The sequence below is a fragment of the Thunnus maccoyii genome, chromosome 5, assembly GCF_910596095.1.
Source record: "Thunnus maccoyii chromosome 5, fThuMac1.1, whole genome shotgun sequence".
In the NCBI taxonomy this organism is placed as follows: Eukaryota; Metazoa; Chordata; class Actinopteri; order Scombriformes; family Scombridae; genus Thunnus; species Thunnus maccoyii.
The window spans coordinates 22739125-22751744 of NC_056537.1; the positions used below are offsets into that span (position 1 = coordinate 22739125).

Consider the following 12620-nt stretch of genomic DNA (forward strand, 5'->3'; position numbering starts at 1 on the left):
AGTCCATTTATTACCAACATTCTCAGTCTCCACATTTTCATCAAAAAGTGCCAGTAGGTACTCATTTGTACAGCCACACACTGTGTTTACTTGAACATTCACTAATGACTGTACAGTTATTAGAAAAAAACACTGATTATGTCACCAGGTAAGTGATTTTTCTGCCAAACTGGCACAAGCACAAGAAATGTGTGTCATCCCAAAATTCATACAAATACAGAACAAGAATAGTTCTACAACTGGTAACATAAACCATGAAAGTACTCTTATCATAGAGATGTGGGTGACATTCACTGTATGTTCCTATGAAACAAATGTGTTGCTTCCATTATGGTAGGTCAAATTTTCACATGTATGACAGAAGAGGTTCTGCAAGGTTCCTTTAGTCTGTGATTATGTTTAGAAAAGTTGAGGCGGAGGCTCATTGTTGTTTAAGCTATAAAAGACTTCTAGCATGAAAACAAAGCCAAGATGCCTCATTAGTCAGGCATCAGGGGTCTGCACCACTGACCCAACCCTGACTCAGTTGTGACCCAGGTCACAATGAACTACTCAGAGGCTGATTTGCAACAATGCAGCCCAATAGCTATATCTTTAATTAAGCTGAAGCTTTTTGTTCACACTCTTTTTGTCTTTGCAGTTTATTTTTTCTTTCAGTTCAAGCATCACAAACTGCACATCCTCATCTGTCACAAAGTAGTGAGCACTCTTCTCCTCAACTATTATGATTATAGTGTGAGGTGAATTATGGTGAAGAAGAGTGCGGCTATTGTACACCACATACTGAGTAAACCTCTTGAGTTTTCACTCAATTCATTAACTGAACTAATTAAGTGTCAAATGAGACATTAATCTTCATTTTTTTAAGGTGGATATCTATTATATCAGGATCAGGACAGTATATAATAAATAATAAAAACATGTTTGCCATCAGGTTCTTTGTAGGAGGAGTTAACAGTACACTTTTGAAATAAAACTCAGCTCTTATTTGAAAAATTCAAGAACCAATCATTCTATGAAGTCAGTGTTGTTTTTAAATTATGAATGATGCAGCTTCAGGTTGCATCGTTTTGTGACAGACACCAGAGGCTAGGTTGTTTGTAGCTGTGAGAGAGCAGTTGTTATGTGTGCACATATTTATTGAACTGCCTAAGGCCATGTGAGTAATGTAGGAAAAGTTGAATCTGGTATTATTCAGCCCTGAAGGCATGGGGGGGGGGGTTTATATTGTTGTATAGGTAACTGGTAATTACAATGGGAACAAAGCTCTGTACTAGTCGGCTTCTTTCAAACGGCATATTTCATTTGATCTTGTGGGCAGTGGCACTGAAAAACAAAACTAAATTTAACTAAATGAAAACAAAGCACACAATTGGGACTATAACTTTACATTTTCATTGTTGTAATATAACAGAATATTCACAACAAATACTGAAGAAAGACAGTAAAGCATTACTAATTCAACACCATCCATCTGACTCCATCTGATCACCAGTAATGACTTCCCTGATTTTAATAATAATGATCTCAGTGTAGTCATCAAGGCACCGTCAGGGCATCACAGACAATCCCTGTTAGTGGGATAAGGTCATTGTCAATTTTGGTCTCCTCAGGGGAATTGTTGATTTTTAACAAAAAAGATGAAATAACACCATTATAACACATTTGTATACAAATGTTTTTCTAAGGTGTAGCAATTACTTCTGAATAATGAATTACTGATATCAGATATATAGTCCACCTGTTAAAGGAGGTAGACTAAAATCTATCTATTAAGAATAGTTTTATCCAGCAGCATTATTAGTGTTCATAGTTTTTCTGTGTTTCTAATGCATTTAATCAAATATATTTAAAAGGCAACAGTGGATTTACAATTTTTAATTTTAAGCAGACTTTGACTAGGGAGTTTTCACATTTCTTCTTCCCTTTGGTAGTCGTAAAACCCGTCAGTCAGTTAATTAACCAAGGATTGGAGAAATAGAAGTAAGGCAGCCTTACAGAAACCAGTCAAGAGCTTCTTTAGTGAACGCCAGCTTTGCACCCTGATTACACAAATTGACTCTTGATTCTATTGAGGTGTTTAACAAGGTAAACCAAGTAAAATCTCACTCAGTTCAAATATTTGAAACTATGTATTTGTCCAGATCTGCAGCTAATCAAATTTAGAGCCGAATCTTCAGTCAGTGAGGCAGACAGCCAGTCATTGCTCCACAGCCTCCACTCGTCAGCTCTCCTCTCATCCGCTGTGCTGCCAAGGAGCTACTGCCTTCAAGACACTGTTACTTACACAGTGTCAAAATCCCTTTCTGGCGCAGCCATTTTAGTGCTGGTAGTCAAGGTCCAGTGCTACAGTACAATCAATGCTGAACAGAATATTATGAGGTAACAAGAAAAAAGCCGTCTTGTACTCAAGGTCCTCTTGACTGAAAACAGACCAATTGAGATCAGCAATTGTGTACCAAGAAGTTTGGCTGTTCATGACAGCAATTTCAAGTGTGCTGCATACATACTGAAGCTGTGTGTTTGATATGCAAAATACTGAATATACATCTCTTTGTAAATTCATAACTGTAATTTGAATATTATGGGTAAGCCTTGTGAAATAATGCCTTTATCCTCCAGGAATTGACATAATTTGAAATGTGACTCAATATCGCATACTGCATTTGGTACATCAATACCATTTTTGCTTGCAGTGTTTCTGTCACATACTGGCAGTCAACAAATCATGTCCATCATTTTGACATTGACAAATCTTTTGAGACCCAGTTAAAGTGAAAAAAGAAAAGCCTGCATGTTCGCGGCTCACTCGATGCTTTGTTCCAGACTGTTCCTTTAAAAGCTCATGAATATACATGAGCACAACTGGTGGATGAAAGTGAAAATTAATTGGTCAGATTTAGAGCCACACCAGCTGTGGACCAACTTGATGTAAATTATGCTGTTTACCTTTTATTTGTTAGCCACAACACCTGTGCTGCAAAGATTTTAAATGTTTTCTTCTTTCTCTCTGTCTTTCTCTCTCTCTCTCTCTTTCTCTCATTGTTTTCAGCACGACATTGAGGCCAGGCCAAGGTAAGACTGCCAGTGTGATTCATGTTCACCTTTTTATAGCGCTGACTAAGGACCCTTCAAACTCTCCTCACTCAGGTCCTTCCGCCATCAACCAGCATGAGACTGTCGAGTATTCATCTTGCATAATATCACACAAGTCTTTGTCCCTGTTACACTGCCACCTTTCAGTGACTCTCTCAAACAACTCACATACTCACTACAGAGACGGGGTCACCTATGCACATCCACCCTCCCAAATGCCTCCAAACCTATCCGGTCACATGCGAGTCACGTTGGTGCCCCAGCAAGGCAATTAGTAGCTCTCATCTGTGTGTGCCCGCTGGAATCAAAAGAGGTGACAATCTGCCTGGTCCAATAAGAGGACCCTGGACAGTGGCTGACAGGCTGGAGCTGTGTGTGTACGTGTGTGTATGTGTTTATATGCTCACATACTCTATATGCGCGCCCTTGTGTTAAGGCAAGCTGTTGTGTCATTAGTGGAGTCAAGTCTCGCCCTCTGATACAGCGTAGTATTTACATTTGTACTATCTCCACACTGATTATGTGTGCCTTCAGGCGTGTGTAAGGGAGAGTTAGAAACAGGTCCAGACAGATGCAGCCATATTATTTTCCAGCTGCTATTACAGTTTGTTTGTGTCATTTTTTTGCCTAGAGTACATCTTTCACCTTTATCTCCATCTGTGTCAGACAATCTGAAATGGATAGTCCTCTCCCAGTCTTACACTTGTTGATCTGTTGACACGAAAACCTCTCTGCCTCTTTCACCTGGAGCAGGAGCAACTCACCTACCCTACCTCCCCCCCTGGCTGTCTCTCTGGGCTTTCATCTCAAAGTACTGTTCTCCTCTAATGACACACATGCACAGACTCAGACACCTTCAGCAAATGCCAGCACATCTGTCCTCAGAGAAAAGAACCTTATTCTCTTTGAGACTTTATTTAAAATGAAGGCTGAATACAAAAATAGCCCTGTGTGCCACAAAAAAAAAAACACTTTTGATTGACAACATGCTCACTTTGCTTGTGCTTCTGAAGTCTAAGAAACAGAAATTGAATTTTTAATTTCACTTTGTACTTTTGTTATTGTGATGCTGCGTGCTTTTGGGAAATGTACTGTAGTTCCTCTGCGGAGTGTAATGTGCCAAGAAAGTCATGAGCAGGGCTGGCGCATGGTGCCAACATGTAATATGTTATTGATTGGTCAGCCAGTTTTATGACCTCTAAGCTCTGGAGCAGATGGCAGCGAGCTTGGACCCAAGGGTGAGATGAAACTAATAGTTTGCCCTTGGTCAAGGTTAACCTCTACATCTCTACACACACACACACACATGCACACTGATATAATTACTCTCAAAGGTCCCCCATATCGCCCTGAAATGCAGTGGGTGCAGAATCTTATGCGGCTAGTGGAAAATGCCTCACATTTTTGGAAAGGAATACTGGGAGGAGGGAAGGTTTGGAAAGCTTCATGTGTGAGTTTGAAGGTAAACCAATCAAAAGGGTGAACAGGAAAATGAGGGATGAAGTGAAACCAGAGGGGGAAGAGAGAAGGAGCAGAAGGGGAAAGATTCTGCAGAATCAAGCAAGGAGTGGATGTTTAGGGTTATGTACAATGGGATCCAGACAGCAAATTGATTATGGAGCAGAAACACTAATCCGCTGTCTGAGCCCCATATCGCTGCCGTAGACAGAGTATCCCCATGGGACCGCAATCCTGCACCCACACGCATCTTTCCAGGACCTCCTCATCAATACGATCCCCCGCCTCTCCCCAAGCCTCTTAACATAGGTTCTCCATGCCTGCCAAGATTTGTCCTCCTCTGAATATAAATCTTCCTTTACTCTCCTCAGCCCAACCACCTCTAAGCACTGCTGCCTCTAATGGGATGCATTTCAAATTTCACTTTCATTCCCCTGCTTTAACCGCCACACCCTCCCGTCCCTGACTTTGCATATGTATTTATGCATGTGTTTGTCTTGTGTGTAAGCGCACAGAATTTGCAGTATGCGTTTGTGTGTATCTGTATGTACCATGTGAACACTCCTATTAGGCAAATCAGAATATTTATCGTCTGGATCTAATGCAGCTGTTGCAACATCTTTATACTTTATACTGTACATGCATAAAATAATGTGCCTAAATGTGTGAACTTATAAGATATGCTAGTATCTTAGGGCGTATTATGACATTTAGTGTGTCTGATATGAACATTGAATTTAAAGGTAAATAATTAAACGCCTCAATTAAATTTTAAATTACATTAATGATATTCTTTTTCTCTTTCATACTATGAGCACATGCGACTTTACCTTTCTCAAACCACTGACGCACCATCCATTTGGTTTCACATTTTGTAGTCTACACACACATAAACACAAAGGAAGGATGGGGGAAAAGGGGCTTATTGCTGCAGCAATGCTTTCAATCCAGAAAGCCATTTTATGTTCTCTCCCGAGACCGAAATATCGTACATAAGAGGGAAACAGATGCAGAGACAGTCGATGAGAGGCAAAGAGATGTACACTAAGGATTCCGCTTGCTAGACTTAAATTTGTTGGTCTGTTGGGACTTGGGAAATTTATTTTTAGTAGATATGTAGAAGTATTTCTCTGTCTTTTGGCCTCTACAACTGAAAGCTTTTAGATTGGGAGCTTTGACTGTCTAGCCACTAAGAGGGAGTCACTGGAGCACTCCTCAAAGGAATATAAGATTTTTATCCTTATCACTAGGATTTTAATGATGGGAGTAACAATCAGTAATGGTTCATAGTGTGCCACTGCTCCCTAATATGCTAAGGCAGCCAATACGGAACACCTCAGATTGTTTTTGGCGACATATGCTGAAAAACAACAGAAACTAATAGCAATTCCCCCCTGTCAAACAGCAATAGCAAGCCAGCATATGGAAATTGGCAATCACCCCATGTGGCAAAGTCCAATTTGCTAACAAGGAAGTGACAATGTGTCTAATATATCAATCCTGTCACAGAGAAATTATGTTTATAAACTACAAATATGTTTTGGAGGCAACGTGATGTCGCCCAGAATACATTTTCTATTTATATAATAAGGAATAAGGATTTTTGTCAGATTCTGTCTAACAGAAGCTCATTCATTTTTCAGCATTATATGACTATACGCATGGTTGCCACACAACATTGTTTGTTTAGTTGCTAAATGTGGCTATTGTAGCAGTCAAGATAGCTAGTTATACAGTAATAGTTATAGGAATTAATATAGAATTGTTCATTATTTTGACCCCTCCCTCCCAATAGCACGAAAGGAGCTATATAGTTTGGCTGTTACACATTTGTTAGACAAACAGAAATGAATACTTGATGCAATGCAAATTTAAGCGTGTTGAAATATTAGCCTTGTGAACAATTGGAGTCGTAGCAATAAGTCATGGGAACCGTTGTGTACCACAGCCCTGAACACAGAGGTTGAAATGAATACTGGGTATCGCAGGAACAGTCAGGAAATTAAACTGACTATAAGATGGTATGGCTTTTTCTCTACCACTAGTAGGGAAGTTTGAATTATTTATAAAAGTGCAGTTTAACAGTCAAGATTGGCATACCCTCATATCTACCAATAAAAGAAGTGAAACATTTCTTTAAGGAGAGGAAATTCTAAGTATTTTTCGGAAACAGTGTCATCTTTAAGTTTTCTCTCTCTGGGAGGCAACTCATTGTTTTCTTTGCCTCCCACATTGAGTCTTCCCTTGTGCTTTCATATCCTGTCATTCTGACCATATAAAGGATAGCAGTGAAGATGAGAGGGCTTAAAGAAGAGACATTCTAAAAAGGAAAACTCAGAAAAAAATATTTCAACACTTGTTAGTTGTCATTGTTTGGCTAGGTTCTCCATGGAGTTAAGTCATTGTATGACTTTATTTTCTATTGCTGATTTTCAAGGAAATGCAGAAACACTTGCCTACAATAGTAAAAGCTTATTTGAAGCAACTTTCCCCATATGTGCCAAGTGCTTTTCTTGTATCCATTAGCACGCTGCCTCATCTTTACCTTTTGGAAAGCTATACTGAGTAGTGTAGATTATGTTATGTGTATAGTGGTTAGACAACCCTTTATACAAGACAATTCATACAAAAAAAATGTGGACTATAAGGGGCACGTCTATATGAGCGAATCACACTCACTCACTTACTTTGTAACCAGACCCTGCTTGATATTCTTTTGAAAATCTGCATGAGGTCTATTTTATTTGCCAATACAAATTATTAAAACATAAGAGGGATGGAATAAGAACTATATGTTTGTAAAACCCCAGGGCTTACTGTCTAAAAACGTATCACCCAGAAGGAAGAAAGAGAAAATGATGCACGAGTAGAATGGTGGAAAAACAGCTAAATGCAATATAACAAATAAAGGAAATAAAACAGGCAAAAGTAAGTATGATGCCAAGAAAGTGGAATCTTCAGGTGACAGTAACTGTGTCTGATTCTCTAAACAAAAAAAACAAAAAAACACCATAAAACTCAATAGCTTCATAATGTGCTTTGTCTCTCAGCTCAGACTCAGTCAAAACCTCTTAATGATCAGTAAATCTATAGTAGAATAGAATATAAGCAGAAGAAAAAAACATCTGAATCAAGAAAAGTTAAAGCTATGCGACATGCGGCAAATTTACTTAGCAAGAGTGATGGCAGCCTTCTGAGCATATAAATCACATGGTGTAATCACACTAAAATGGTAAAGCCTGCTGGAGAGCGTAACACTTCTAATTACAATGCGAGGTCCCCCCATTCATTGCTCCAATCACTCATGTCTCCACTGTATCTCAGGAGCTCCTGTCCTCTGCTTCACTCACTTTATCATGCATCTAAGGCCCAGAACACACACACACAGCTGGTTCTCTCTTTATTTCCTTCCCTGTTCTTTATACTTTTACAATTTTTCTCTAACATGCACACACATACTGTAGGTTTACAACAGTAATTTATATTTGCATATGATGTGCTCTCTATTTTCCTCACACTACACAATGATCTAGCCTAGTAGTAATAATATAGTGTTGATCTAAGAATCCAATATAATTACAATTGATCAGTTATATTTATACATGTACATATTTTATTGTTAGTTAATTCATTTGAAACTTACGGTCAGAGAGTTCATCCGTGTCAGTTTTACCCTTGTATATACCACCATGCGCACACACACACTGGCATACACACAGTCAATGGTTCAATATGGTGTTTCTTTAGTGGCTTTTAACTAAAACCATACTGGTTATTTTGAAAGGAAATACATTTTTCAATGTTAACATTGTACTCTTCAGCTGCATCTCACATCATCCCCTGATCCTCCAATTTCAACATTTGTAGTGCTCTACATCCAATAATCCCCCACTATAATCTAACTGTATAAATGGGGGATTACGCCACTGTAATCTCAACACTGGAAATGGGAACCGACACTCAAATATCACATCTCGCAAAATTTCTTCTTTCTCTGTCCAGGTGAGCCTACAAGTTTTGCGATACGTGCTATTCATGAGTGCTGGTTCCTATTTCTAGTGTAAATTTGTTTATCGTTATTGTGCATCTGATCTGTTTGTGCATCCTATACCCGTGTTTATCTTCAATTCAGAATTTTTCCAAAACCCTTCTTGTGATGTGCCATCATTGTGCGTTCATTGACAGAAGGGGCAAGGGCCAAATCGTCCGCAATATCGCACTGAGTGAAGGCTTCAGACCGCCCCCGGTCATGGTGTACATTCACATGAACTCACAAACCGAGGAAGAGTGGGCTGACAGGGAAGTGAAGTGGGTACTTTGGGACACAGCTTATCAGTCAGTCTGAGCTGCTTGCCCTTCACTGGGTCAAATAGATGGGCTGAGTGAAGCAGGGAGGTGTCAGGGGAGCATGGCCAGAGGACACAGGACAGAACTAAGAGGAGCATGGAGGGAGTGAGCTGCATTTCCTCTAATGAAAAATTTACATCTCCTGCTACAAAAGGAGCCACTACAGGCCCTCTTGCCCTTATGCCATTCTGTTTGTGTGTGTGTATGTGTGTCAACATGCCCTCATTTAATAATTTAAAATGTTTCAGCTAGATGCATCTGTATCTGTTTTCCTGTGCATGTGTGTTTGTGAAGCCCAGCTGCTTGTTATGACCATATACTAAAACCTTTTCATTAATTCTCCCTCTCTCTCTCTCTCTGTCTTTCTCTCTCCGTCCCTCTCTGCATCACTGTGTCTGTCGTCTTGTCTCCTCTCTCTCTTGGCTATCACCATTCCACAGGGGTGGATCTGAGGTCCCAAATGAATGCAAAGCACATACAAACCCAACTGACAAATAGAGAGACATGCGTTTAGATGATAAGAGACTATAAGCATGCATAATTCATACCACATGCACAAGGTTCCCTCAGTTTTTTAAGATGTCATTCATTTGTGTGTATGTGCGTTTTTGTTACCTCATTGGGACCTTTTCTGGTAAAAACACCAACCTTCTCGGGACCAGTAGTCCACATGGGGACCAAAGCCTGGTCCTAATGAGGCAAAACATAATTTCTGAGGTCCTGGTTAATGTTAGTGTTAGGCATGAATTGGTTATGGTTAGGGTTTGGGTTAGGCTGTCCACAATGAATGGAAGTCAATGCAATGTCCTAACAAGGATAGCTAGCTAAACTGTGTGTGTGTGTGTGTGTGTGTTTGTGTGTGTGTGTGTGTTCATTTTTTGTCTGTGGCCACATGCATGTGTGGATATTGTCAACACCACCATAACTTATATCAAATACAGTTTTCAGAGGGGTGTGTGCAGAAGTGTTGGGAAGAAGGGAGAAAATAAGTAGAAAAAAGATTATGTATGTGTGTGCACGCTTCTGTTAGCTTTGTCATTTGTGATGACTAATGGCAGTTTTGTTTCTTTTGAAACTTTTCCTGAATACAAATTTACCTACAAAATAAAAACACTTCAGATTTAGAGTTGTGGTGGCTTCAGCAGTGTCCATTCATTTTACTTTTGCTTGTGGGAGCCTCCAGATTCTTTCCAAGCCTTCTAGTGCAATAGAATGGTTCAAAGAGCAAGTTGGGATAAAGCGGCTGTCTAATTGAATACTTGTTAAAGTGGAGAGTATGAATCATGACTGTATACCACCTGTCAAAATGCAAAAGAGACCAGACAGGTAAGAATGTATTTTTGTGAAACAGACATGACAGGTATGAATGCATTTCCAAACAGAAACTGCCTCTTTTGATATTGGGTTTGACTGCAGTGGGGATTTGCCACCTGATAAGTTTGATGTACTACAGGATTTTGAATTTCACCGGAGTTCTAGTGGCACTGCTGCTGAATCCTGTGGTCGTTCAGTTCCTATAGACTTGTGCTTGAGCCAGGGACACAGTGTGTAGAGCTTTTGACCAGAGCTTTAAGAGTGCTTCTTGTATTGATCTGCCTTGTGGATGGATAGATAGGAGAGCAGTGCCGAGTGCTGTGTGTTGTTGTCTGTGATACCAGGGAGCAAAGAGTCGGCATTAAGTGTCTGCGATGCATCCGAGGCTGTAGTGCAGTGAAATCGGGTTACTGCTGTGTTTGTGTTGATGCAATGAGCCCGTAGTGTCCATGAATAATGGATTGTTAATCCATGTGTGTAAAATACATCTCTCTCCCACACACCTTTCCTTGCACTTCTCCCTGCTGTTTTGTTATCTGTGTGTGTGTTTGTGTGTATAGAGCATGTGTGCAAAGGTGTGTTCGCAGACATATTGTACTGCATGCACGCTCATGTGTTATGTGTGCTGAAGTGCTTTTCTTCAGAGATCAGTGTCAGCATAGACACTTTATACCTTGAGAAAAGGAATGATTGTCAGTTTTGTTCTGCTGACATTGAAAAGCTGATAAGAAAAAAAGGATTTAACAATTTAACAAGGAGCACCACAGGACTCTTTAAATATTCATATTTGTTGAACTCCGCCTTTAAGTATGAAAAAAGGCTAAATTTAACGCAAAGTAGTGGGGTTCAGAACCTTTTGCAATTCATATTTCACAAGTAAGGCTGATGTTCTTATCCAGAGGGACAAGTTAAAATAGAAGACATTTGTGTGTTAACATTATTCTAAGCAGCATAGTAATAAAGACATACAAGGAACAAAATGCTGTTAGGAAAGAAATGATAAAGGCAAAGTATTTCTAGTGGTGAATGTAAGAAGACTGAAGTCAAGCACAGGTATGGTGTATCCAGGCTGAGGGGAGATGTGCATAAGGTGTAGCCTGTAGAGATGTATTACCACTCCAACAAGGACGATGTGGGGTGACTGCTGAAGAGGAAAGAAGAGAAAAAGGGGACGTGCATGAAAATGGGGAAACTACAGTAAGCTTTCTGGCTAGGCTGGTAATACAGAAGGGAAAAGCATGAAAAATGAAAAAGAGCATAGCAAATAATATTTCAGAAGGCTCTAGTGCACAAAGCAGCAACAATAGGTTAGTCTCTGGTGGCAAACTTCACCAAGTTTCTTGGTATGAGCATTTTATCTCTTCCAGTGGTCCATATTTTGTTATATCTGCTTCAACAAATACCCTTCCTGATAACCTTGTGCTGTTGAACATCATACTGTGTCCCTTAGACTTAGAAACCATACTCGTTTTTTTTTGTTTGTTTTTTTAGTAGTCGTCTTCCTTTACTGTCTCTGCAACTGTAAATTGAGGCAGAACATGCCATATTCATGTCACATCGTCAAACGTGTTGATGTGTTATTATCTACTTCGTTATTTATGAATACAGAGCAGCCTTTCTATGTGCTGCACTCATTTTTTTCCAGACTGTCTTGTTAATTCTTACTCTCTGCACCTACTCATTAAGTTACCCACCCAGACTTCTCTAGCTGTCCCATCTAATAATCATATTGTCATGGAAGCTTCTTTGGCTTGTGCGTTCTGTCAAGAGAGAAGGCTGTGAGGAAGTAGTATGAGAAATAAAAAATGAATCAAAATGTGTTAATTACAGCTCACTTTCTCCCCCCTGAAAGCAGATACTTCTGTGGTGAGTGCATGTGTGTTGTAATGTGTTGACATGGGTGTGTATTTGTGCTCTCGAGCAATTATTTGAAAAGAAGAAAGCGACAGGACAAAAATAAGTGAGAGAAAAGTGATTGAGGAAGTGCAGTGAGGAAGAAGTTGGCAGACAGCAGGAACTCCAACTGTGCAGATGTTGTGGTATTTCATCACCATGGCAAAACATATCTGGCGGGATGCAGCTCTCCCGCCGTGGTGTAGAAATGACCTTCTATTTCCAATTCTGATAGATTGAGTAATATTTTAAAGTCAGTCACACGCAATGCCTTTAGGCTTTTTAGCCGCCTGACTGTAAAGCACCATCTATCTTGTATAATGGCTGTAACATGATTGTGAAATAAGGGTAAAGGCACATTTTAAATGCTCAAATTTCAATCAGAAATAAAAATCAATGTACATTCTTTTGACAGGACTACGGGCCCTATTTTAACAATCTAAAGTGCATGGTCTGAAGCGCATGGTGCAAGTGCATATAGGGTGTGTCCAAATCCACTTTTGCTTTAACAG

The 12620-nt window shown here is 39.7% G+C and overlaps 1 protein-coding gene across 4 annotated transcripts in view; it reads left to right on the top strand.

The window, feature by feature from the left end:
- trim44 (tripartite motif containing 44) overlaps nucleotides 1-12620 on the top strand; it is a 48157-nt gene that overhangs the window by 16426 nt on the left and 19111 nt on the right. For all 4 annotated transcript variants that reach the window (XM_042412441.1, XM_042412443.1, XM_042412444.1 and 1 more), the window contains exon 5: nucleotides 3053-3075. In XM_042412441.1, the coding sequence (XP_042268375.1) occupies nucleotides 3053-3075 (23 nt within the window). The remainder of the gene's footprint in view (nucleotides 1-3052; nucleotides 3076-12620) is intronic.